Genomic DNA, 27921 nt, shown 5'->3' with positions numbered 1-27921 from the left:
GAGGGAGGAGGGTTCAGGATGGGGAGCACGTGTATACCTGTGGCAGATTCATTTTGATGTTTGGCAAAACTAGTACAATTATGTGAAGTTTAAAAAAAAAAAAAAAGCCTCTTGATGAAAGTGAAAGTGGAGAGTGGAAAAGTTGGCTTAAAGCTCAACATTCCAAAAAAAAAAAAAAACTCAACATTCAGAAAACTAAGATCATGGCATCTGGTCCCATCACTTCATGGGAAATAGATTGGGAAACAGTGGAAACAGTGTCAGACTTTATTTTTTGGGCTCCAAAATCACTGCAGATAGTGACTGCAGCCATGAAATTAAAAGACGCTTGCTATGCTATGCTATGCTAAGTCACTTCAGTCGTGTCCGACTCTGTGCGACCCCATAGATGGCAACCCACCAGGATCCCCCGTCCCTGGGATTCTCCAGGCAAGAACACTGGAATGGGTTGCCATTTCCTTCTCCAATGCATGAAAGTGAAAAGTGAAAGTGAAGTCGCTCAGTCCTGTCCGACTCTTAACGACCCCATGGATTACAGCCTAACAGGCTCCTCCGTCCATGGGATTTTCCAAGCAAGAGTACTGGAGTGGGGTGCCATTGCTTGGAAAAAAAGTTATGACCAACCTAGATAGCATATTGAAAAGCAGAGACATTACTTTGCCAACAAAGGTCCGTCTAGTCAAGGCTATGGTTTTTCCAGTGGTCATGTATGGATGTGAGAGTTGGATTGTGAAGAAAGCTGAGCGCTTAAGAATTGATGCTTTTGAACTGCGGTGTTGGAGAAGACTCTTGAGAGTCCCTTGGACTGCAAAGAGATCCAACCAGTCTATTCTAAAGGAGATCAGCCCTGGGTGTTCTTTGGAAGGAATGATGCTAAAGCTGAAACTCCAGTACTTTGGCCACCTCATGCGAAGAGTTGACTCATTGGAAAAGACTCTGATGCTGGGAGGGATTGGGGGCAGGAGGAGAAGGAGATGACAGAGGATGAGATGGCTGATGGCATCACCGACTCGATGGACGTGAGTCTCAGTGAACTGCGGGAGTTGGTGATGGACAGGGAAGCCTGGCGTGCTGCGATTCATGGGGTCACAAAGAGTCGGATACGACTGAGCGACTGAACTGAACTGAACAGAAAACTTATAAAAAGCATGTGTGCAGGGAGTCTGTCTTGCCTACCAGAGTGACATGGTTAGGTTGGGGCCAACATTGTGCAGACAGCTTTCTAGCAGCTCACTAATTTCAATTGCCGCCAAATACAAAAATTACAGTCGGAATGTTTTCCTTCGTTACCTCTTTTAACGCTCCTTTTGCGGTTCCTCCGCGAGGCGAAACTATCTGGGAGAGAACTTTGTCCCTCGGCGCTCTCTGTAGGTTACTGAGTTTTCATTGGTTGGGCGGGCTGTCGTCTTACCTCCGTGCGGCCGAGTTTTCCGGAGTCGCGTGGGTTCGCAATTCCAGCTTTGTTTGGTCGGTCCAACCCAGGTTGTTAACGCAGATGGCTCAGAAACCGCTGCGCCTGTAAGTGAACCTGAGTCCGAAGCCTGTGTGTCTCTGTGTGTTTGTGTCTGCTGGAGAGGGTTTTTCTAAAGACGTGAAGAAAGGAGGAAAGCCCGGGGTGGAAGCCCGGAGCCTGCTGGTGAGCTCCTATCGCGTCTTTGCCTGGCCACGGCAAGCAGGCCTCTTCTCCCGATTGTTTTCGCTTCTGAAGCGGGAGACTATTGTCTACAGTCGCAGAGAGAAGAGGAAGCTGTCAGAGTCAGGTCTTCATGTTAGGCCTTCCTGGCCTCTGATATATATCAATTTCCCCTTCGTTTCTCCTTGCAGTATATTTATTAGCCAAAAATTGTAGGCATGGGCCCACTTATGGGTCCTGGGCAGGGTTCGACTGAACAGAGAGAGAGAGGACCTTTGCCCTGGCGCGTTTTTTCAGGGGGGTGGTGAGGAGAAGCCTTCCATTCATCCATTCATTCAACAGCATTGATTGAACAGTTGCAGTGCGCCAGGCATTGGACAGATGGAATTCCTGCCCTAATGGATCTTATAGTTTAGGGGAACAAATATTAATCAGGAAACCAGATAAATGTTAAATTATGGTCCTGGTAAATGTCAGGAGGAAAAGGTTCACGGTTCTGGGAGGATTTATATAGGATATTTGGGTTAATGTGAGGAATCAAGGAAGTGAGGATTGAACTTTGATTAATAGTCTTTTTTTTTTGTCTTTATTTCAAAAAAGTCACTAGAATGTTTACGAACACCTTGACATGATCAAATTTTCATTTTGGAAAGCGATTCTGGCAGCAGTGTGAAAAAAAAAATTGGAGCCAAAGTGGAAGACAGCTAGGACTAGGTAAATGAAGAAGAAAAGTGCAGAAATTCAAGGTCTGTTAAAGAGAGGACATCAACACGGCTTGGAGATGTTTGGTTATGAGTGCAAAGAAGTCAGCATAGTCTGGATCCTAGATTTCTGTTTTTCTTCAGTAGGATTGGAAACCGTGGCAAAGGGCCCAGATGAGGAGATGATGAGTTTTGAGGTGTCTTATGATGTACAGACTGGACAGTGGCTGTCCCCCAAACAATGGTAATTCCATGTGACAACTGCTATGAAAGAGGAAGTGCAGGGTCCTTTGGGAGCACTAGGAATTGGTGATTGATAGGGACTGGAGGGCTTCCTAGAAGAGGTGGTGCTCCGAAGATAAATGAACGTGCCAAATAATTTATTACAGAGTTTGCTCTGAAAAGCTATTTGGGTTTCTAAAGTTTTGAGAAGAGGACTTTCTGAGCTGGTCAGGAAGGCTTTAGAGATGTGCTTGGCCTTGAAAGATGGGAAATCTTTTAGATTCAAGATGGGTAGAGTGGGACTGTTAGGAGATGTCACCACCCCAAGGGAATGGCAGAGACAGAGAGAGTGATCAGATTGACAGTAGAGAAGGTTTCTGTTTTGGAACTTGGAGAAAACATTGGGGAAAGAGATCAGGGACTTGTGAAAAGCTGTCATCTCTCTGGCTGTGGAGTTGTCTTAATGATTTTGAGGAAAGAACATTGAACTGTTGGCTTTATGTAGGATGGACAGGAAGAAGGGAAGGTATTAGAGGAAATGTAAGTATATTCCCTATGTTGTAGCCAATACCAGATTCATTATATTTCTCTCTGATTCTGCCTCTTCAGTAACTACAGGACTCTCAGTTGCTCTGCCTCATAATTGTCCTGAGGCAGAGAATATAAAGAAAATTCCTCTTCTTTATATTCCTTGACATGTCCTCAGCATAGTACTTGGCACACTGCACTTAGCAAAGCATACTGTAGGTGCTCAGTGTGTGTTTGTTGAATGGATGCCTGAAATCCTGTGCTAAGATAGTGGCAGTGTAAATGGAAGCTACAAGAGGATCACAAAAGATACTTGTAAAAGGAATTGAAGAGACTTGATGACTGCATGGGGGATTTTTGCCTCTTGGTAATCAAATTGGCAGTAGCTGCTGCTGCTGCTGCTAAGTCGCTTCAGTCGTGTCCGACTCTGTGCGACCCCATAGACGGCAGCCCACTAGGCTCCTGTGTCCCTGGGATTCTCCAGGCAAGAACACTGGAGTGGGTTGCCATTTTCTTCTCCAGTGCATGAAAATGAAAAGTCAAAGTGAAGTCGCTCAGTCATGTCCGACTCTTATCGACCCCATGGACTGGAGCCCACCAGGCTCCTCCGTTGATGGGATTTTACAGGCAAGAGTACTGGAGTGGGGTGCCATTGCCTTCTCCGATTGGCAGTAGACTTATGTACAAAACTTGGCAAGTGAGAAGAAACTGGTTCAATTTTGGAGGAAATGATAAGCTAAATTTTAGATATGGTGAAGATAACTGGTGAGACCTTCAGGTGGAGCCGCCCAGCAGTCACTAATAGTTCACATGCCTTGAACCCCTCAGGTAACCTCAGAGAGACTGGAACACAAATCTCCCTGATCCAGGAAGACTAGTATATATACCAAACCTGGCAGGCCCATTTGTGTATCCTGAAGTGCTTTAACATTTATTATTATTTGCAGCTTGGCATGTGGAGATGTCGAAGGAAAGTTTGATGCTTTATTCAATAGAGTTCGAGCAATTCAGAAGAAAAGTGGAAACTTTGATGTAAGATGTTTCTTTCTACTGCATTTAAAAATTTGATTGTTGTAATCAAACATATTAAAGTTTGGGCTTCTTTATACATTTCTGGAACACCTACTCTCTTGTTAGACTGAGTTTCTTTTGTGAGCATGGAAATTTAGTAGCTGAAGAGTGGTATGGGAAAGGGGATGATGTGTTTACTGTAGACTTTTTTATACTCTTGAATTTGAGTTTTATTACTTTATTACTTTACACAAAACTGAAAACAGACTAGCAAAACCTCCCTTCAGTTCAGTTCAGTCGCTCAGTAGTGTCTGACTCTTTGCGACCCCATGAACTGCAGCACGCCAGGCCTCCCTGTCTATCACCAACCCCCGGAGACTACCCAAACTCATGTCCATTGAGTCGGTGATGCTATCCAACCATCTCATCCTCTGTCATCCCCTTCTCCTCCTGCCTTCAATCTTTTCCCAGCATCAGGGTCTTTTCAAATGAGTCAGCTCTTTGCATCAAATGGCCAAAGTACTGGAGTTTCAGCTTCAACGTCAGTCCTTCCAATGAATACCCAGGACTGATCTCCTTTAGGATGGACTGGTTGGATCTCCTTGCAGTCCAAGGGACTCTCAAGAGTCTCTTTTCCCACACCACAGTTCAGAAGCATCAATTCTTTGGCGCTCAGCTTTCTTTATAGTCCAACTCTCACATCCATACATGACTACTGGAAAAACCTCCCTTAGTGATTCTGATTACTGGGTTTGGGAAGCACAGATCTATTTCATGGGTATATGGTGTGGATGAAGTCAGACAATATATGTGCAAATGCTTCACAAACTAAAGAGCCCTGATTGTTATGTAATGTTGACTGCTGCTGCTGCTGCTGCTGGTAAGTCTCTCAGTTGTGTCCCACTCTGTGCGACCCCACAGACGGCAGCCCACCAGGCTCCGCCGTCCCTGGGATTCTCCAGGCAAGAACACTGGAGTGGGTTGCCATTTCCTTCTCCAATGCATGAAAGTGAAAAGTGAAAGGGAAGTCGCTCAGTTGTGTCCGACTCTTAGCAACCCCATGGACTGCAGCCCACTAGACTTCTCCATCCATGGGATTTTCCAGGCAAGAAGAGTACTGGAGTGGGGTGCCATTGCCTTCTCCGGTATTGTTGACTACTGGACTCTAAATTCTTAAGAGTACAGAAGAGTATTCTAGGTATGGGAATTATTTGTTCATTGGGCTAAAGGTTGAGTAAGACAACAAGCAGAAAATGTGTCCTTTATTTCCTGTATCTCTCAGGGTACCTAATACCAGAGAGATACCTAAGTTTTGTATTTCACAGATTCTTCAAGGTTGATTTCTCCATTTTTTTCCCTGACCCTCTCATCCCCTTCACCAGCTTGTATTTGACAGCTAGAGAGCCAAAATTCAGTAATTGGTAGACTCAGAGTAACTACTACAATTGTTAAAGAATTATGTTTAGAAATTCTATAAATTAAGAAAAAATTTGGTTGCTGCTGCTGCTGCTAAGTCACTTCAGTCGTGTCCGACTCTGTGGAACCCCATAGACAGCAGCCCACTAGGCTCCCCCATCCCTGGGATTCTCCAGGCAAGAACACTGGAGTGGGTTGCCATTTCCTTCTCCAGTGCATGAAAGTGAAAAGTGAAAGTGAAGTCGTTCAGGTGTGCCTTACTCTTCGTGACCCCATGGACTGCAGCCTACCAGGCTCCTCTGTCCATGGGATTTTCCAGGCAAGAGTACTGGAGTGGGTTGCCATTGCCTTCTCTGAAAATTTGGTTAGAGATAATTAAATAGGACAGTTAGCCAAATAATGTTACTGTCAATTAATTATGTACTATTTGATAGTTTTTTTAAAAAATCTCATATCTGTTTAAAAAACTCATTTTAGCTGCTGTTGTGTGTAGGAAATTTCTTTGGCTCCACTCCAGATGCCGAATGGAAAGAATATAAAACTGGCGTCAAGAAAGGTATGAACTTACTTTTCTTTTTAATATTTTATTTATTTGGCTTTGCCCGGTTTTAGTTGCAGCGTGTGGGATCTAGTTCCCCAACCAGGCATTGAACCCAGGCCCTCTGCTTTGGGAGTGTGGAGTCTTGGCTACTGGACCACCAGGGAAGTCCCCAGAACTTATTTTTAACATGATTTCTAACAAAGTTTTAAGGCTCCCTGGTTCTTGCCAAGTTGTTTTTTACATATTAGTGATTTAAAAGTTTGCCTTTGAGTTTTGCATTGATCTGGGAAGAATGTCTATGCATCTGAATGTTCAAATTTTTAATTTGGTTGGATTTAGTTCCAGGAAAAGAATTCTCTTCTCAGTAGGAAAGAATTGAATAATGCAACTGTATGTGTTCTTTCCTTTTTTTCAGTTTTGATGTTTTTTTTATGAAGCTCTTTTGGGTCTGCTTTCCTAACTACATTGACCATTCCGTCCAAGATGTGATAAGCCTAGTGATACCATTTGATAATCAAGCCACAGGTTGGCTGTAGGATGTCCTCTGTGGTGAGCATGTTCCACGTGGAGGATTGCAGGCTCTACCTTCACTATGGATGTTTTTCCTTTGGGGAAGCAGTTCTCAGGTCCCCAGGCAGATCTGCTAACTAGCTAGTGTCATGTCTGTTTCTCTTACTAGCTCCTATTCAGACATACGTGCTGGGTGCCAATAACCAAGAAACAGTGAAATATTTCCAAGATGTTGATGGGTGTGAATTAGCTGAAAACATTACTTATCTGGGTAAGTGGATATTTTGTATGTTTGTAATGAACATAATGTGTCCCAGGAATTAGTCTTCTAGGAAATTTGTGGCTGGATTCATCTGCCATTACTGCCTGAGAGAATGGGGATGAGGGGCTTCTTTTCTAAAATCAATGTCCATATGTTTAAGACTATGTCATTTTTTCTCTGTTTCTGGTGTCTCACACCTCTCCCCAATCTCCTTGTACTCCCACAACCCAATATATACTGTTTCAGTCAACTAGAGGAGTAAACTGTTTGACTACAATGTTTGGAGTACCTAAAGTATAAAGTGTGTGTGTGTTATTTTTTTAACTCCATGTATGTGTCTCACCGTGTAACATTACTAGATACATACAGCTTATTTGTTAATTAGACTCCTAATTCCTATAGCTCTAGGTTTCACTGAGGTTTTAAAAAACTCAAGTTTTTAATGCTGGTCCTTGGCTTTTTCACTACTTTCTTGTCCTTTTTCCAATTCAAGGTCCACTCTTCAATTCCAGGTTAAAGTTGTTCCTCTGCAACCCCCTGAAACTCTTATAGTGGGTCCTTTCAGTATCTGGCTGTTTTTTTTGTTTTGTTTTAAAAAAAAAAAAAAAGTCATATTTTGTTTTCCTTCTTCCCCTGCTCCCCTCCTTCAACCACTACTGCTTCTTGCATCATTCAACTAAGTTTTTTCTAAAATGGCTCAACCACTCTTCACATTTCCTCTCTCTTGGTCTCTCTTTTCTTTAGAAAGCTTCCACATTTCCTTTGCTATAAATGCTCCTTTATAGTGTTTTTTTTTTTTTTAATTAGTATGTGTGTTCTTTATTACTTCGTTATTCTTGTTAGTCAGTATATGTGTTCCATAATGAGTCAGTATGTGGAAAGAGCCATGTGAGACTCAGTAGATGAAAGGGAGGTGAAAGCTGATGGAACAAGGTTCTGGAGGCAACACAAAGGAAGAGAATCAAGGGCACAAGCCAGGAATAAATTGAGAAGATGGCAGAGTCTCTTTTTTTTCCCCTAAATATTTCCTAAATTATTTCCTAAATAATTGCTCTTTCCTAATGTGTTCCTTCATTTGGAAGTGTCTGCCTTCATAAAGTGCACATCTGTTCTAGACTAGAGCTTACTCAAACCTGCAATTATTTTTTGTCTTCTCAGTGCCACTCTAGGTGTCTAGATTTCTTTTAGTCCCTATGGAGTCTCTAGAAGGCAGAAAGCCTTTTTCTTAATCAGTGCTTCCAAAGTTTTCTCAGTTGTGAGGCACCTAGAGCAGTCAGACTGTGGGCTCCAGCAGCTTCCACATAAGGACAGCTCTTGTGTACTGAACAGGAATACTGTTGTAGCTGTCCACCGTTGAGACCTGGGAGCCAGAAGTGGGCTTTAAGAGAGTTGGGGCATGAAAGAGATTCATCACCAGTGTGACATTTCCTTCTGCAGTTTGACTAAAACTTTTCCATTTTCTTTGAACCCAGGTCGTAAAGGTGTCTTCACTGGAAGTTCAGGACTACAGATTGTGTACCTCAGTGGGACAGAGTCCTTAAATGAGCCTGTCCCAGGTTACAGTTTCAGTCCCAAGGATGTGTCTTCCCTAAGGACAATGCTGTGTTCAACACCCCAGTTTAAGGGTGTTGATATCTTGCTCACATCCCCGTGGCCCAAGTATGTGGGGAACTTTGGGAATTCTTCTGTGAGTAGTGTTTGTTCAGTTGGAATTTCTAAAAGCAAATTGCAGTGGCTTAATTTGAGCTTTTTTTTCTTCTTTTTTTTGCTCTTTGAGTGTTTCAGTTCTTAGTTCCTTTCAGTAGAAACCTTGTGTGAATTTTTTGGGGGATACTTAAAGCCTATTGGCTGATGAAAACAAGTTGATCTTGTGAAAACACAGTTCACCAATGAAATTGCTGAAGTCTTAATTATAAATGAAAGCTTTTTAAGAATTGTAGTCTCTGCCTCAAGTATCCTTTCTTAGCCTTCTTAAGATGTTTTGAGGAGTCAGTAATATTCAGTGAAATATTCGTAGGTAGTGGCAGCTCTGCAGTTTTATTTATCCCTTTCCATTCCAGATTATATATTTTTGGCTATTAAAATATTTTAAAAGATGGAATCATTATGGGAGTGAAGATAGCGATCTAAAGTTGGGACACAGTATGTTGAAAACTTAGTAGTTCTTTGATGGGAAAGCTTTAATGTTGGAATGTATTGGACTGTGTCATTGGATTTGATCTAAATATTATTTATAAGAAGAAGATGTACACCAGGTTGGTGAGTGACGGCTATCATGGGGAGCTACTCTGGTGGAAAATAAGCCTAAGGAAGACCTTGAAAGATTGTCTATGAGGGCAGAAAGCATCCACTGAGCTTCAGTGAAGGAAAATGTAAAGAGTAGGGAAAAAATATCAGTTCCTAGACGCAGAGTTATCAATGATGATCCAGAAAAGGGCATTGTAGACTACTGTCTATCAGCTTCAGCACAATATGTCTGTGACCAAAAAGGCCAACAAAATACCAGGCAGTGTCAGGATATTGAATGTAGAAGGGCCACGCTCTTCCCCTTCCACACATCCATGGTTATTCTGCCACTAGAACATAAGAGGCAGTAGATTCAGAGAAAGACTACTAAAGTGATGATGGGAGGAACAAGTGATACTCTATAAGGAAGAATGAAAAGGGTGCTAAAAAAAGTTTATAATTTTTGATTAAAGTTGACTTTGGTGAAAATGAATAATCACATATTTATAGGGGGAAAAACACCAGTCCCTAAGATACTAGCCTCAAGGCCAATTCCCTGCCCTTCAGCAGACAGCTGAAGGAGTCAAGCATAAGGCAAAAGGAAAGTGTTGCTTTACTTAGTGGAAAGTTAACTCTGATAATTTCTCTCTTACCAGTTCATACTTTTCTCTTGGAACTTCATTCTAAGAGAAAGTATGAACTGGTTTATGGGTGAGAGGTCACATAATTTGTTGTTAATGGAAGCTCTGGGAATAAGCCTAACTTTTGACAGACTGAACCAGGGGCATGATTGTATCCTTCTGCAAACCATGCTTTCCTTGACTGAAGCAAAATAGAGGGTTGTATGCTTATGTGATGAAGTCCCTGAATGTTCTATGGCAAATATTCTGTGGATCCTAGGGGCCCTGAAAGCTAGCTTTTGATTTTAATCTTCTGTAGTGATTGTTTATCAGAACTACAGGAGCACAGCAAAGCGAATTATAGACACACAGTCTGTGAGCTCCAGAGAGAAAATACTTACCTTCCCAAATGAGATTTTAATAAATCTTGTTTTGGGTGTTTGTATGGAGGAGTAACCTTCCTCCTTAACTTCTGGCTTCTAACTATTGTTCTTATTTCTGCATTTGTAATTAGCCCATTTTCCCCTTATGTGTTTGAGTTTCTCTGATTGCCATAGAGTAGAATTCATGATGCAAATTCTACTGCCACATTGTAGCCACATAAAAATTCCAAAGACATTTCAAAGTGTCTTGTTATATCTCTGCATTTCATGATAACTTGTAGATCTGTTAATGATGACTAAATTTCTGTTTACTAGGGAGAAGTGGATACCAAAAAATGTGGCTCTGCTTTGATCTCCAGTCTTGCCACAGGCTTGAAACCAAGATATCATTTTGCTTCTTTGGAAAAGACCTATTATGAGAGGCTTCCATATCGGTGAGTAGCATTCCATTCTTTTTGGTTTTTTGAAGAATTTGCTTGGATTTTCTCTGTAAACTTCTCCCTTTCATTTCAGCCATATTACATCTTGGTTTCTTTTAGTTTCTCGGGCATGAAATAAGTGACTCTCAAACCATTCCACTTCTCTGAGTTTGGTTTCCTAATTTGAAATACAAAGGATTTGCCAATACAGAGCCCCTTGTAGGCTTAAGTGTCTGACATCACAGTGCTGTTTAATCATCATAGCTTGATGTATAGCAAGTCCTGTTTTGATCAGGTTAAACAGTGCTCCTTGTATAGTCTTAAACTCAGGGTAATTACATAAGAAACATTTCAAGTTAGGAATCAAAAACTTGTATCAATTTTTTTTCTTGTTTTTTTTCAGTATAGGTTGGAGGTGGAGTTTTTAAAGGATATATTGCAGAAAAAATAAAACCAGTGTTTTATAAGTTATAGAGTTAAGTAAAATTTATTGTGAATGATTGTCACTGTAAAGGGCGTGGATAATCCCTAAACAATTTGTACTTTTTTTTTTATTCAAAAGCAATATATGTGTTGAAAGTTCAAAAAATATAGGTGAGCAAAAGAAGAATATAACCTGCTCTTTCCCTATAAATCCCACAGCCTAAGGTATAAACATAGATATTACAGATTTTTGTTTTATATCTCCATATATGCCTTCTGGAAAAACCTCTTCTTCTCTGAAACCATACACTAAAAAAGGTTATTGGAACAAGCCACTCAAAGGCAGCTCAACCTTTAAGGATGCAAATATGTATTTCTCTGAAGAACATACACCAATGGCCAATAGGTGCGTGAAAAGATGCTCTCACATCATTAGCCATTAGGGTATTCTATTCTATTGTTACACAAAAGAAGAGAGAATAGTATAATGAACCCTCCTGAACCCATAACCTACATTAGCAATTATTAACATTTTGCCAGTTGCCCAACTCAGAGTTTTTTGTGCTTTTCAGATTCGTGATCTCATTTTTCCCTAACGGCAGCCCTGGGAAGTAGGCATGATTATTCTACTGAATGGATGGGTAACATCTGAGATATTACTGGTGGTGATGTAGTGATGGACTTAGGCCTGTGCTCTCTTCATGGACCCTTGGAGTCTACATATCTCATAATTGCAGATCAAAAGTAAAGTTTGTTGTTGGGAAGTCATTGGCAGTCTAGTGGTTAGGCCTCAGTGCTTTCATTGCTGGGTTCACTCCCTAGTCAGGGAAGTAAGAATGAGCAAGCCTCGAGCCACGGCCAAAAAAAAGTAAAGTTTGTTGATAACCTATTATCTTTCAAATATATTACAGAAATCACATTGTTCTACAGGAAAATGCACAGCATGCCACCAGGTTTATAGCTCTGGCAAATGTTGGAAATCCAGAAAAGAAAAAGGTAAATGTTGAGTGTTTGGTGATTGGTTAGTATTCATTGTCTGCCTGATAAATGTTCCTCTTGCCCAGTTTAGGATTCAGATCTTCTCTTCTTCCCAACTGTAATGTCCCAGTACTTTAGCAACTTTACTCTTTGTAGTAATATGGTAATGAAAGGTCAGTTTCCTTGGGTCCTTTGTAGGAGATTTTAGGGAAGGGTTTGGGAAAATAGGCCCAGTGGAACAAAGGCAGATTTTCAAATGAGTTATGTTCCTTTCTTCCCACATCCATGTGGTTGTTTCCATGGGTATTTTTCAAGGGTTTGACATCAGGTGGTACTATAGCAACTTCATTTAGCCTAAATAATAAAATCTTCCCAAGGATTTACCTAAGCTCTCCTTGGCTTTGGGCAGTCTTAGTGATACCTGGAATCTGGCTTTATACGAGAAAACTGTGCAAGTGAATGAAAGAGAATATACCAGAAAAGTATATATATTGGTTTTCTCACTTCCTTGAGAGCATTTCTGATTCTTTAAGGCCAAAAGCCAGGATATTGTGGATTGGGACAGCTAAAGATTAGAACAGTAAGTCAAGTGGGAAAACAGATAAATTATCTGAAGATTTTCTCACTTTAATAGGCCATGAACAGTGTACATGCAAAAGATAAGCAAATACCTGTTTTGTTTTTTCCATAATAGCTCAAACTTTGGGGCCCAGGGCATTCTTAGCAAGTTTTGATTTGTAATTTCTTTTTTATTAACAACTTATCTGCCTTTCCTCCCTTCTTCCTTTCTTCCTTTTTTTAAACTGCCCTTTTAAGACTGAGTATCACTTACAGTATTTATAGTCTGTTGTTTTACTTTTAGGGACCTGTTAGCCTTAGCCCTAAGCAACGCATACTTCACTCAGAATATGCGCATTTTGAAATCGGCAAGTATTATTAAATTATCTCAAAATTTTGTTACAGTTTATACCCCCACCGGCAGTGTATGAGACTGTTTTCTGTCTACATTCTCAATGGGTAGTGTCAAGTTTTTATTGACATTTTTGCCATCCTGACAGAAGAAGGTTGTGTGTCAGTGTTAATCGGTTGTATTTCCCTGATAAGTAGTGAGGTTAAGCATCTATTCATATCTCAAATAAAGTTTTCAATATTTGTGTCGTCCATCCAAGATTCTAGATATTTATATATTTAGTTCCTTGCTACTAATCCCTAAGAAAATTTATCTGCATAAATAGCAGAAATTGTATAAAATCAAAGGAAAACACTAAGTTGTTTTTCATTGGAAAAAAACAAGGGCAGTACAGTGACTATTGACAAAGTACACAAATGTCAGGGAATGTTTAACAGGATTCCTATGTGCTGTTTCTCATAAATCCCCTGTTCCTTATCAGTTTCTGTTGCCAGAAACAGGTGGAAAGGCACACCGCTCCCAGGACTGAGGACATAGGATGAGACAGGCTTGAATCTCCTTCAGTAAACATTCTCCTTACGACAAAACTGCTTAGTCTCAATCCTCTTTCTTGAGATATGGATTGTCTCCTGACCTTGTGACCATTATTAATCCCTTGTTCCCTTGGAACTAGATTGCTGTACATTTGGTTTTCTGATCTTTATCATTGTCGAAAGAAATTTCTTGTACAACAGCCTATATATACTCACCAAAAGATCATTAAAGCACCTTTGCTCCATCAGAGCTTGGGTCCCCGTGTCTGTCTTTCTTTCTCTCTCTCTCCCTCCTTCCCTCCAGCTCTCTCTTTCACTTTTTTATCATCGACTCTGGACCACCAGGTTCCAGTCCTTTAAAGGACTACAACATGTAAAGATAAAGGACTGAGAGACAAAAGCAATTTGTCTTCAAGGGTTATGGAGCAAATCCCTCTAGGCCTTGTAGTGCTAGTTGTTTTATGTAAGGGCTGGGCTTTGAATAGTTGCTTGTTACTTTATCAGCTCGTGGTTAGCCCTTGCGAAGATCACCGAAATGGCATTGTTATGGATTCTCTGAACTACAGATAGGCTGGTTGCTGCTCTTTAGTTTTACTCAGTTTCTGAAGATTTTTGTGGAATTTTACATCCAGGAGGTTGGTTATATTTGCATAAATAGTATGCAAATAATAATATTGTTATTCTTTTTCCAAAGTATCTTTATGCATTCAGTATTGTTCCTATGAAACTAATGGATGCAGCAGAACTGGTAAAACAGCCGCCAGATGTCACTGAAAACCCGTACAGAAAATCTGGGAAGGAAGCGTCCACAGGAAAGCAAACTCCTGCCCCTGAGGTGGGTTCTGATTGAGAGGTGACATTTTCTGGGCATGATTACCCATTACAGGTGTCTTTTCCCTGGTTATAGTTTAGTTCATTAGGCAAGTTTAATCCCTAGAACCTTAATCTCTTTTTTTTCTCCTTTGGGAAATTGTGGTGGTGATTAGAAAGCTTTAGTAGATTTCCAGTAGGATCAATGTGTGTGTGTACATTTAATTGTAGTTTGGGGTTAACCGTTTTATATTTTAAGTCTTTCATTGTCTAAAGTTGGTTCGAATATTGGGGTTACACATATAAAGTCTTTCCTGTCTAAAGTTAATTCCCTGTTCCTAACTTTTCAGGCAAGGATCCAAGTGCTTGGTAGCAATGTAATTTGTTATCTTATAATGAGTGGTAGGTCAGGAAGCAACAGTTAGAACTGGTCATGGAACAGCAAACTGGTTCCAAATCAGGAAAGGAGTATGTCAAGGCTGTATGTTGTCACCCTGCTTATTTAACTTATATGCAGAGTATATCATGAGAAACAGTGGGCTGGATGAAGCATAAGCCGGAATCAAGATTGCCAGGAGAAATATCAGTAACTTCAGATATGCAGATGACACCACCCTTATGGCAGAAAGTGAAGAGGAACTAAAAAGCCTCTTGTTGAAAGTGAAAGAGGAGAGTGAAAAAGTTGGCTTAAAACTCAACATTCAGGAAACTAAGATCATGGCATCTGGTCCCATCCCTTCACGTCAAGTTGATGGGGAAACAGTGGAAACAGTGACAGACTTTATTTTTGGGGGGCTTCAAAATCACTGCAGATGGTGACTGCAGCCATGAAATTAAAAGATGCTTGCTCCTTGGAAGAAAAGTTATGACCAACCTAGACAGCATATTAAAAAGCAGAGACATTTCTTTGCCAACAGAGGTCCATCTAGTCAAAACTAGTTTTTCCAGTAGTCATGCTATGTATGGATGTGAGAGTTGGACTATAGAGAAGGCCGAGTACAGAAGAATTGATGCTTTTGAACTGGTGTTGGAGAAGACTCTTGAGAGTCCCTTGGACAGCAAGGAGATCAACCAGTCCATCCTAAAGGAAATCAGTCCTGAATATTCATTGGAAGGACTGATGCTGAAGCTGAAACTCCAATACTTTGGCCACCTGATGCGAAGAACTGACGCATTTGAAAACATCCCGACGCTGGGAAAGATTGAAGGCAGGAGGAGAAGGGGACAACAGAGGATGAGATGGTTAGATGGCATCACCGACTCAATGAACATGAGTTTGAGTAAACTCTGGGAGTTGGTGATGGACAGGGAGGCCTGGTGTGCTGCAGTCCATGGGGTTGCAAAGAGTCGGACACGACTGAGTGACTGGAACTGAATTGAACTGAATGAGTGGTAGTAGGTCAATAAGATTTACTCTGAAGAGATTTCTTAATAGCAGACTTTTCTGAAATTCATTTTCCCTTCACTCAAGCAAGGAATGTCAAGTTCCCTTACTAGTATGAATGGTCTGCTTTCTTAGACCTTCTTAATGAGCAGCCTTTTATTTTTTTAAATTAAAACTCAGTTAAAGTCGTTTGATCTGTGAAATTATAAGACTACTACAGCCCTACTGAGAGAGGGAAAGGGATTTGGGCGGGATCATGCTATTGTGTTTTAGGCAAGAATTGCTGTATAACTTACATGTTAATTTGCTTTTCCAAAGGGATGAATTTGGTAGCTTAGTTATATAAGTGTTGAGAGGTGTGACTGAGTCCAGGCATCAGGACTGGCAAACTATTTTGCTTCGCTAGATTAGGCAGAAAGGGCTGGGAGGAAGGTAGCAATGTTCCCTTGTGTGTGATGGTTGGCTACTTGCTTAAAGGTTAGTTTAATAACATTTACTCTTCTATTGGCTGTTCTAGGAAGAATCAGCCTGCCAGTTTTTCTTTGATTTAAATGAAAAGCAGGGAAGGAAGCGTTCATCTACAGGCAGAGATAGCAAGTCTTCTCCTCACCCAAAGCAGCCTCGCAAACCTCGTAAGTACCTTGGCTCCAGAGGTCTCTTCTGTGGGCAATAATGGTTATTTTGGGTCTTGTTTGGGAAGCAGCATTGCTCAAAGGGCCTCTTCTGGCAGAAGATCAATAATAAAAACAAAAGGATGCAAAGATGGCTTGACTTTGATGCTGTCTGAGGCTATTTCTGTAAGAACTATGGAGAAAGTTCCTTTCCTTCATGTCTGTAAAACAGAAGGTTAAGAGCCTACAAAACCAGTGCAGGTTTATAAAATAATAATCAAAATGTTAGCAAAGATAGCTGTTAATACATTGAGATCTTCTTTTCCACCCACTTGTTTCAAAGATGAAGAAGTTGACTTTGTAACTCCTGGCGTCATGTGACTAGCTGGTGGCATGACTGGAACTAGAAATGGGGCTCCAGACACCCAGTTGAATGTTCTCTTATTGCAGTCAATTGCCAGTTACATGCTATGGCTATCACTTGTAGATCCCCTACCTGTGGACTGGTTACCAATTCAGAACGTCTGTAGACATTTAGTTTCATTAATAATGGCGATGGGGGCGGGGGTCATAGTGGGAGTGCAGCAGACCCGCTGTGGCAGTAGTGTGTAACACAGTCTTCGCAGGACACAAAGATCAGACAAGGCCGTGTTCTGTCGGTGGTTATGTGCTGTAGTGCTTGCACCGTGGTAACATTTGTCTTTCTCCCACGTGAAGCTCAGCCTCCAGGACCCTGCTGGTTTTGCCTTGCCAGCCCTGAAGTGGAAAAGCATTTGGTGGTCAACATTGGCACACATGTGAGTTACTTCCATGAACCTCTTGCAGAGAGGAAGACACCTGTTTCTTTTCTGTTGACTTTATGGAGTCATGGTTTACATATAAAATTTACCTACTTTAAGTGTGCAATTCAGTGACTTTTAGTAAGCTTACTGATTGTACAACCATCACATAATACAGTTTTAGAACATGTTCATCACTTCAGTAAGAGTCCTCATGCCCATTTCCAGTTAATCCCCACACCCACCCTCAGTTCCAGGAAACCACTCGTCTACTTTGTCCGTCTGGATATTTCGTATAAATGGAATTGTACATCTTTGCGTCTGGCTCCTTTTACTTAGCATAATATTCTTCTTATTCATGTTGTAGCCTGTATCAGTTTTCTATTCCTCCTTGTCAAATGGTATTCCATTGTATGGATAGACTACATTTTTTCTATTTATTCACTAAGTGGACATTTGAGTTGTTTCCCCTTTATGGCTATTAGTGAACATTTGCATACATGTCTTTGTGTGAACATATGTTTTTTCTCTTGGATAGCCCTAACCTAAGAAGTGGAGTTGTTTGTAATTTTATGTTTACCTTTTTAAGAAACTGCCAAACTATTTTTCAAAACAGCTGCACCATCTTGTTTTCCCACCAGCAATGTATGAGGGTTCTTGTTTTTCTACATCCTCCCCAACATTTGATATTGTCTATCTTGACCGTGGCAACTATAGCAGTTCTCTTGTGGTTTAGTAGAATCAGTTTCACAAGATTCCTCCTTCTTTTTTTTTTTTTTTTTTAGGGGACCGATGAGAGAGATGGCAGAGTTAGATGAGCCTGGGGGATTTGGGGTGCCAAGAGAAGGAGGGTTAACGGGCGGACTAGATCTTGGGGAAATTGTGCTGGGGAGAGCTATGTTGAAAGGGCTCTTAGTAGTCCAGGGGGAAGACGACACCCCAGGCCTGGCTGTCGCAGCTGTCTGCTGGAGAAGGGGAACTTGACCTTCCGGTGGGCGCCGCTCCTGCGTAGGCTGAGCGGCCCCCGGTGCCCTGGTTTGTGTAGGAGGAGGAAGACAGAGACGGAGAGGTGGAGGAGGTTGAGGGTCTTGCCTCCCTTGCTGGAGGCGGAGTTGGTCAGTTGATGCTTTGAAAAGGAGCTGGAAGGCAGGCAGTGGGGTGCAGGGTGGCAGGTGGGCAGGGAGGGCAGGACTTGAACTTGTCAATACCAGCAGCCCCCTTTTTTTCCAGACAAAGGGTTGTGAGCCTGCCTGGGGATGAGGCCTCATGTGGTGGAAGCTGCCCTTAGCTTCGCGGGGCTGACAGCTCTGGCCCAGGGCGGTATGTAAGTCTGGCTCGGCCCGGGACAGGGTCCAGCCAGGCCCAGCCTGGTGAAACCCAGGTCTGGGTGTGAGGGTGGTCTAGGGAGTGAGTGAGGAGGTAAGGTGCCGGTCCAAGCGGTTACTATTATGTCTGGCAGGCGGGAGCTGTCAAGATTCCTCCTTCTTTCCCTCCTCTCTGACAAACAGGTATGGCTTTCCTAGGGTGATGCTTTTATGAAATTCTTGAACTTTATATGTTTTTATTCCATACTATTTGGGGATGATGATTTGCTTTTTTGAATTACCATTTGAAACAATGATTTTCTTTGTCCCTGAAAAGGAGTCCTCTGTTGCCTATACACTCATATTCGGCTAAAAATGTTAGTATTCTTTTTTTGTATCTTCAGATTTTAAAACTTGAGTTTATTAATTTTTATCTATAGTAACTATGTAGTGTTGGGAACTGATTTACACTAATTATAAAAGACTAAAGTGATAAGTTCTCAGTTTTGCCTAGTAATAGAGGATATAGCTTCCTAATGACAGGAAGACTCACATCCACATTTCTGGTCTGGGTATCTGGGAACCCAAGATGATAATTATAAGATTGCTGGGTAAGCAATCAGACTGTGACAACTGGATGATCTTGAGAAGGATTTTATTCAGGCTATGAAAAGTTCTGATGGAATACATGTATCTCACTGTAAAGTCATCCTATTTCAGACTTCCCAAATGCTTTTCCTTGGGCATGACTTGCTTAGATATTATATTAAATAATACTCATTTTTGACCCTCATTCTTCTGGGATCCATACAGACCATTATCCTTCTTTTTCATTCACTTAGAGTGAAAAGAAGCTTAATTTTCAGAGTTACAGTTGCACCCTAGTCACCCATACTAGAAATAGCTATTTTCCAAGGCTCCTGAGGATAATACATACAGATCATTTCGTAGTGTGTGATGCTTTTGTAGGCAGATACTTTCATCCATTTTTCATTGATTTATTCTGATTTTGTTTCCTGGGGATGACCTTTTTTTCCTCAGCTTATCCTGATAATGAGGGTCTTTTACTGGGGTATGAGCCTAGGGGAATTTCAAGGAAAACTCTGTGCTTCTTATCTTGACCTGAAGTTAGAGGGGCAAAAAGCATATCAGATTTTGATTGTGGACAGATAGGAGGTCACCTGATGATTTTGGCTTACCTACCAATTGGTACTTAGCTACCAAAGCTACTTGATTGGTAGCTTACCTACCAATCAAGTTTACCCTTACCTGCACTGTCCTTTGTTGGTAGAAATCTCTTGCAAATGTCTGGTGACCTGTGGGTATCTGGCTGAGGACTTGGAGTCCCGTCTCTGCAACCACTCCTTTTGATCCCCTTGGCTTTTTTCTTTTTTCCCCTGGCTTTTCTCTGTCATTGCCATGCCTTCCCAGAGAAGGAAATGGCAACCCACTCCAGTATTCTTGCCTAGAGAATCCTGTGGATGGAGGAGCCTGGTGGGCTGCTGTCCATAGGGTCACACAGAGCAATTTCACATGCATGTGTGCCTTGGAGAAGGAAATGGCAACCCACTACAGTATTCTTGCCTGGAGAATCCCAGGGACAGAGGAGCCTAGTGGGCTGCCGTCTATGAGGCTGTACAGAGTCGGACACGACTGAAGCGACTTAGCAGCAGCAGCAACAGCCATGCCTTCTTCAAGGGGTATACATAGAAGTATGCTAATGACCCATAGGTTTAAGTTGGTAAAAGCAGTTGCAGGCTGCTAAGAGTCCAGAATAAGTACTGCAAAATCCATGCATTTATGGGAGAAATACTCATTCAGGTCCTACTTACATAGATAAAATTAGAGATGAATTCAAGTACAGCACAGATTAGAAGTTGAGAGTTTGAAAAGTAGGGAAGAGACTGGGCAAGTTTGAAACGTCACAAAAACTAGAAGGTACTGCCTTAGGGGTGCTGTTTAGTCTAGACTAGAAGCCTTCAGTAGCTTCAAGGCACATCACAATATAAAAACTGCCATTTATGGCAGCAACCCTCTGACATAAAGGCTAGAAAATGTAATTTTCTAGAGTAACCTTTTAAAACAAACACAATCACATTGGTTACTGTACTTTTTTTTTTTTTTTTTACTGTTTTAGTGCTTATGAGGTTTTGATGAACTTTAGTCATCTGGAATATTAACTCTGTAGATGTGTTCAGTCCTCTGTGCCAAGGAGAGCAAGGATGATAATGCTTTAGTTTGTTGCTGTTACCTATCTTGTCTTTCTGTTGGGCTTTCTCAGGGTAGATGAAAAATAAATGACTCTTTCGTTCAGTCTTAACTTTGAAGGCACCACACTAAAAGTATACTTCGGATTGTTTTTCTAAAGCTCTGGTACCTTCATTTGCCTGGCCCTTTCTCTGCTCTCTTCCCTTCAAAGTATGTCTGAGTGGCAGAGCAGTCTTGTGTGTTTGGGTTTTGACAGAAATACTTTTAGTTGCTGTTTAGCTGTCCACAGCCATTGCTGGGAACCGTAGTTTTCTTTGGATGTACCTGAGTTTGAAGTTTCTTCTTCTTCCTTCTCCATTAGGTTATGTTTGCTTTCATTTTGTAAAGGTCAGTCAGCAGCTTAAGGCTGTAGGGACATTGGTGATGATGATGATAATCATATCATCTTAGCCTTTTTCGTGAACCCAGGAAGTATATTTAGGGGTGGAATTAGGTGTCACTGTAGGGGAAGTAGTTCATTTGAAATCAGAAGTGGTTCTTTGAAATCAGAAGTGGTATCTTCCTGTGGGTTGAGTGATAGTCACTGGAAAATTGTTAAATTGTTTCAAGTTTGGAGCCTGGGAGGAAAAACCAAGTTTGTTGTTCTAGTCTCCTTCAGCTCTGGTGTGTTTGTAGCCAAAAGCCAGGCTGTGTGCTGCTCATTTTTCCCCAGTTCATTTGATAGTTGCATAGAAATTTGTTGGATCTAACCTCATTCTTTAGCGGGTACTTGACAACAATGTTGTCAACCTCTAAAATCAGATTTTTTTTTAGGAGAAGTTCTGCCGGTAGCCTCTGGCGCACTTGCCCCACACCCTAGCAGCTCACACTTAGTAGAGGCTTTTCTCTGAAGAATCACACATGCAGGACTGAAGTCTCACTTCTGTGTGCTTCCTGTTCAGTGCTACCTTGCCCTGGCCAAAGGAGGCTTATCTGATGACCATGTCCTCATTCTGCCCATTGGACACTACCAGTCAGTGGTGGAGCTTTCAGCAGAGGTGGTAGAAGAGGTGGAGAAGTACAAGGCTACCTTGAGGAGGTTCTTTAGGAGTCGAGGCAAACGCTGTGTTCTATTTGAGAGGAATTATAAAAGCCATCACCTGCAGCTACAGGTATGTGATCTCTGTCCAAGAGCTTGGAAGGGCCTGGATATTGATAAATATTTAAATAATGTTAATTTTTTTGAAGTATAGTTGACTGACAATATTGTATTAGTTTCAGATGTACAGCAAAGTGATTCAGTTCTTGTATATATATATAAAATATCATTTTCTATTTATAGGTTGTTACAAGATATTGAATATAATTCCCTCTACTAGGTTCACCTATTATGCTGCTGCAAATGGCAACAGTTCATCATTTTTCGTATTCCATCGTGTGTATATACAACATGTTCTTAAGGCAGCCGTCTGTTGATGGACACTTGGGTTGTACTGTAAATTGGTGCAGCCGTTATGGAAAACAGTATAGAGGTTTCTCAGAAAACTAAAGATAGATCCTATGATCCAGCAGTCTCAGTCCTGGGTATATATCCAGGAAAGACGAAAACCTTTAATTCAAAAAGATGCATGCACCCCAGTTTTCATAGCAGCACTATTACAACAGCTAAGACTTAGAAACAATCCAAGTGCCCATCAACAAATGTTAATTTTAATAAATATTTAAGTGTTTGATTCTAATATAAGATTAAGTATTTGAATAGTTGACTTAATACTTTAAAAAATTTAGTATGAACTTTCATATTAATATTTAAATAATATTCATCTAAAAGGTTATAGTTTCTGGTGATAACTCCAGGGACTTCCAGGGAAGTGCATAGTCAGCACAACTGAATAGCACAGGTAGTAAGTGCCTTGTTGAGAAAAGAAATGGATAGTTCAGGAAGGTCCCAGGAAAGATTTGGGCCTTGACAGATAAGAGTTTGGAAAGAGAGTGGCTATTTTGTGTGAAGCTTAGCATGAGTGACAGTTCACAGGTAGGAAGCAGTCTCAGGTCTTGCCCAGGGCTTCCAGCTCAGAAATTCAGAGACTGTTATGGGTAATTTGAATGTCATTGTGGTGGTTTTCTTTCTGGCACATTTGTTAAGTTTTCAAATGGGCCTGACTCTGCCACATATATTATATAGGAGCTGGAAAAGGCTTGATGACAAAGAGATCTCTTTCTAGCCTTTTCTGCATCAGAGATGGCCTCCCACATGTGAAAGGCTGTCTCATAAGTTTAAGTCCTTACAGACAGGATGACATAGACCTGTCTGGCCTGAGGAAAATGTCTGCTGAGGGGTGTTCCTCCACCCCTGTGATGAATTTGCTACATCTCAGAGACTGTGCGGGAGGCACAACCTCTCTGAGACCTGCACAAAGAATTTTTCCTGTCTCCCCCCCACCCCTAGGTTATTCCTGTGCCACTCAGCAGCTGTGCTACTGATGACATTAAAGACGCCTTCATCACTCAGGCACAGGAACAGCAGATAGAGCTCCTGGAAATCCCAGAGCACTCAGACATCAAGCAGGTAAAACAGGAGAGGAAGGTGATATTCCAGGGGAAGTATTGGGTTTCTAGCCTATAGAGCCTGAGGTACTCAGAGGCATTCAACAAATGTTAAATAGGCAGGTGACAATTTGGTGCTCGAGCATGTGACTAGAGATGAAGATTATATTATAGCAGTTCCTTAGTGCTTTCCTGGGAAGGGCAAGAAATCAGAAATTTCCTAAGGCAGGAACTTAGGAAGGTAGGTGCCACTGGGAGGATCGTTGTAATATCTGCCAGTGTCTTTTTAAACTTTTGTTGTATTAAAGTTCTTATACTTCTAAATTCTTTGCCAAATTAAAGCTCTTAAGAGATGGGCTGGGATTTTCAATGTTTAAAGTACTATTACATGTCCTCATATGACTCTGTTTACTGTAGATTGCACAGCCAGGAGCAGCATATTTTTATGTTGAACTTGACACAGGAGAGAAACTTTTCCACAGAATTAAAAAGAATTTTCCTTTGCAGTTTGGAAGGTTTGTATATTTTTCTTATTTTAAATGTGTTTTCACTAGACCTACTCTGGATAAAGTAGTGGGCTGCATGACGAGTTAAATAAAAAGCCAAACAAGAAATAGTCCTTGCCCTAAGGAGCAAATAGTCTTAGGGCAAGTCAGATACTTAACGTATATGACAGTAATGTAATGTAGAATGTGGAAAGTACCATAAAAAAGTTTTGAGGAACAATGTACTTTAGAAATCCAGAGAAGGGAGAGCCATTTCTGCTTGATGGAAGGCATCATGAAAGGGCTGAAGTTGAGCCTGAGAGGGAGATTTAGAGGGTAAACCTGGTGCCTGGGCATTCTAGCCCAAGGGAGGAAAATGCTACTATGAACATGTGCTCTGTGCCAGGCACTGTGCCAAGAACTTTCCATGCATTGCCTCATTTAATCTTCTAAACTCTGTGTGGTAGGTACTGTCATCCCAGTTTACCAGTCTGGAGAATGAGACTCTGGAGGAGTGCCCAGTAGAACTTTGCATGATGATAGACATATTCTATAAATCTACACTGTCCTACACAGTAATCCCCAGCCCCATTACTGGTGATTACCGAGCACTTGAAATGTGGCTAATGTGACTGAGAAACTCAATTTTTAATTTCATTTAATTAATTATGATTAAATTTAAATATATTAGGCTACTGCCTTCATTGGGTTTCCCAGGTGGCTCAGTGGTAAAGAATCTGCCTATGCAGGAGTTGCAGGAGACGTGGGTTTGATCTCCTGGAGGAGGAAAAGGCAACCCACTCCAGTATTCTTGCCTGGGAAATCCCATGGACGTAAGAGTGGTGGACTACAGTCCGTGAGGTTGCAAAGAGCTGGACATGACCAAGCATGCTGGTGGCTTTAGTAGTGGACAGTGTGGCTCTAGAGTGGTGAGGTAGCTTGTCCATGGTCACAGTGACCTGGCCTGCTGGACCCCAAAATTGAGGTCTTAACTCAGTACTCTGAAGTGTCCTAAAGATTTGGATGAGGCTTCATTTCTGTTCCTCACATCATGGAGAACATGACTGTACGACTGTACAGGGAGTGGTATAAATTAGGCAGAGACTGAAGGCAGGAGTTTGCTGGCAAGAAGAGATTATGGAGGGTAGTTGGAAAAATGTGCAGGACAGATTATCTGGTGCTGGTGTCTGTGTTTTGCAGTGGTTTTTTTTCCCTAGTTAGAACTGAGCTTTGAGTCAACTCTGAACCATTTTTGGGCCAATTTGGAAAGCCTCTAAGAGACTGCCACCAGTAGACAAGTCTAGTAAATGTAGTTGTCTACATTTTCAAAGCAGATAATAAATGAGAAAAAGTGTATTAGGAGCTTCAGACATCTGACATTATCTTTTGTGTTGTTGATTCAGCAGCAGACACAGGTTTAGATACTGAGGGCACATGCATGTAAGCTTACAGAGGAGAGATTCTTTGAATGATTTTATGCTCTTGATATTTGGTTGTATTTTCAACACTGAGTATTTTTCAGAGTAGTAACTTACAGGTGATAGTGAAAGTGTTAGTCACTCAGTCATGTTCGACTCTTTGCCACCCTATGGACTGTAGCCTGCCAGGTTCCTCTGTCTGGGATTTTCCAGGCAAGAATATTGGAGTGGGTTGCCATTTCCTTCTCCAGGGGATCTTCGCAACCCAGGGATCAAACCTGCGTCTCCAGTGTCTCCTGCATTAGCAGGCAGATTTTTTACCATCTGAACCACCAGGGAACATAGCATTTTATAGTTAACAAAATACTTGAGAAGACATCTTTTTTTTCCTGCTGTACAAGAAGGATGGGTCTATCTTCATTCTACAGATGAAGAGGTAGTCTCATAGTCTGCCCAGAGAATAAGAACTTGAGCTTAGGTCCTTTGACTTTTAGAAGATTCTGTGATTTGTTTTTAGCCTTTCTATTTACTGTAGCTTCAAAGTGGAAAATGAACCAAACAAATGTACAAATAGGGTTATTTCTAATATATCAAAATAAGTAAAAATAGAAAGCAGTGGCATTTAGAAGATAGCTTGTGTGAGAGGTGATTTTGTTGACATTGAGCATGTGGTATTGTGCCTATATAGACTTGAGGGCACTAAAAAAAAGGCAGAAAGTCAGATCAGGGTATGATACTAGGTGCCTGACTTTTCACCGTGCCCTCAGCCCATTAATGGCCTGAGATAACGAAACTAGAGTCTAAGGCAGGATGTAATTACAACTAGTTTGGTGCTTTGATTGTGTTATCTTCATACATTAGAAAACCCTTATTTTGCATGTCATAGGCGAGGAAATCAAGACACAGAGATGAAGTAATCTGTTCTTAGACAGCAAACGGCAGAGCTAGGAATGGAATCCAGTCTCGTCTCTTTCTGATTGCAGGGCCTGCCCTCTTTCTACTATGTCATGTTGATTCTCTAGGTAGCAGTAACGTAGTTCCAGGTTGTTCAGAGGAGTAAATGGAATTTGAGGAGTTAGAGAAGAGCTAAGACCTGGGCTGGTCACTTTAAAACAGATGTGATTTTGATAGATAGAATGGCAGAGATAGCCCTCAGGGAAGAGAACATGGTGTGAGCAAAGTTAGAGGAATTTGCATGCCTTTTTTGGGTGATGCTGAGCAGAGCTCTCTGGCTGGAGAGGAATCGAAGGTTTTGGACGGATATTGTCCATTTTGACTTCTCTGTCCTCTTTTTGCAGGGAGGTCCTGGCTAGTGAAGCTATCCTTAATATTCCTGACAAGTCTGACTGGAGGAAGTGTCAGATGAGTAAGGAAGAGGAGGAGACTCTGGCTCGCCGCTTCCGGAAAGACTTTGAGCCCTTTGACTTCACCGTGGATGATGACTGAGTAAAGGGAAAAAGCACTTGATGAACTTCACAGGGTATAATAGCAGCCTGCTTTTTAGGAAACAACAGTCTCCCATGGGGACTGTTTTCCTGCCTCTTTTTGTGTATTCCCATGGAACCTGCCTGTAGCAAGAGGCCTAAGATTGAATATTTTTTGGGAAAAGTCATATTTTAGGATGAAGATCTTATGTTAAAAGCATATCTGTCATCCAGTTCCAAGTAGAGGTTATGTTTGTCAACATTTTCAAAAATATTTAAACTATATAAAATCCAAATGCTTTTTCATGGTTGGGAAGTGTCTTGTGTTCATGTTACCTGTAACTAGTGAAATGAAGTAGTGTGTGTGTGTATATAGTAGGAGGGGCCAGGGCTTTAGGTCCAGCTGTTATCCCAGGATCTCACAGGTGGCTTCTTACTGAGCAATCCAGAATGGAGAAGGGACCCAAGGCCTTAGCCATTTTTCCCTTGTAGAATTCATCTTACTGATAGAAAAGAGCTCATTCAGTCCTTCAGGAAATACTTAACTCCTCTGTACTAGACATTTTTCTAGACTCCAGGAGTATAGCCATGTCCCAACATGATTTCCTGTTGTTCCATAGTTTACAGTCTAATTGGGAAGAGAAGGGGCAAGATTTTTAAAAAGATGAGTTCTCCTTTACCGAGAAGTGAGCTTTAGTTGCTGTTTGATAGTTACAAATTCAAGGTGCTCTGGATTGCTGATAGGGTTTGGGGGCTCATCAGGATATAGGCCACAGGTGAAGTTAAGAGAATGGATGAAAGTAGGATGAATACAGTTGTAAGCTGAAGAAGACTACCTGAGAAATATCAGTATTTAAGGAGTGCCTGGAAATCGAGTCATCCAAGAAGTACATGGGAAAAGAGCAGAGAGAGAGTGATCACAAGAGAATGCCTTATCTTAGAAGCCAAAGAAAAATAACTGCTCCTATACACTGGGCACTTACGGCCCAGACACTCTTACTTAATCCTCATAAGATAGCTATGAGGTAGGTATTATTACCTCTGTTTTACACATGAAAAAACAAGCTGGCAAGCTTCAAGATGATAGAGCCTGAAGGTAACCAGCCAGGATTTTTTTTTTTTAATTCAGAAAAACCTCAAAAAGTGAACTATCGGAAACAACTCAGTTCCTGCAAAGATGGCCACTTAAGGGTCTTCAGCATCCCTTCATAGCTCTTCCAAGTAAGAATTAGGGATTTTGGCCCTACCTATGCCTATCAGATACACTCCAGAGCCAGATGCTGCCCACTTAGCAAATGAGGACTTCATTCTGTTTGGATAGTCTGCCACAATCTGTGTAGTCTGCCCAGCTAGAAGGGACATGCTTTTGGTGGTACTGTGTGCCACCTTCAAGACTGATGCTCCAGCTCCATGGCTAGCAAGCATATATGGGAATCAGAATTTTGGATACTACACACAGGTTAGTGGTGAACTACTATACAACATGGTTTGTATCTTACAGTGTTCAACATCCTGGCTGCAATATTCAGGGATCTGGGGGACAACAGACATTTGCTATAACAATGTCCATTCAGTGCTTTCAAAACAGCAACACTACTGTGGTGCACCTACTGTATCCACCTTAGAAGTCTCAACATGCTACATCTTTAGTGGCAG

General features: G+C 41.4%; 1 protein-coding gene and 1 non-coding gene across 14 annotated transcripts; both read left to right on the top strand.

The window, feature by feature from the left end:
- Positions 1-1409: 1409 nt before the first annotated feature.
- CWF19L1 (CWF19 like cell cycle control factor 1) lies at positions 1410-26576 on the top strand. 13 transcript variants are annotated; one of them, XM_086377256.1, is made up of 14 exons: positions 1410-1518; positions 4032-4116; positions 6005-6067; positions 6732-6833; positions 8297-8483; positions 10369-10487; positions 11807-11891; positions 14011-14151; positions 16028-16142; positions 16839-16918; positions 21354-21563; positions 22841-22960; positions 23356-23453; positions 26140-26576. In XM_086377256.1, the coding sequence occupies exons 8-14, from the start codon at positions 14038-14040 to the stop codon at positions 26285-26287; spliced, it is 885 nt and encodes a 294-aa protein (XP_086233382.1). In that variant the 5' UTR covers positions 1410-1518; positions 4032-4116; positions 6005-6067; positions 6732-6833; positions 8297-8483; positions 10369-10487; positions 11807-11891; positions 14011-14037; the 3' UTR covers positions 26288-26576. The 13 variants fall into 13 exon arrangements, with proteins under 13 accessions (XP_086233382.1, XP_086233376.1, XP_086233380.1 ...); XM_086377250.1 differs by having other exon boundaries at positions 8297-8511; XM_086377254.1 differs by having other exon boundaries at positions 5989-6067.
- On the top strand, positions 22502-22649 carry LOC147344174 (small nucleolar RNA SNORA12). The gene has a single exon (XR_015155917.1). It is a non-coding gene; the product is annotated as a small nucleolar RNA SNORA12 (small nucleolar RNA).
- Positions 26577-27921: the final 1345 nt, after the last annotated feature.

This window comes from Bos grunniens, chromosome 26 (assembly GCF_055505025.1).
Source record: "Bos grunniens cultivar Pamir isolate PY7600 chromosome 26, Bosgru_T2T1.0, whole genome shotgun sequence".
Taxonomy (NCBI): domain Eukaryota; kingdom Metazoa; phylum Chordata; class Mammalia; order Artiodactyla; family Bovidae; genus Bos; species Bos grunniens.
This window is presented reverse-complemented; position numbering and strand designations above follow the sequence as displayed.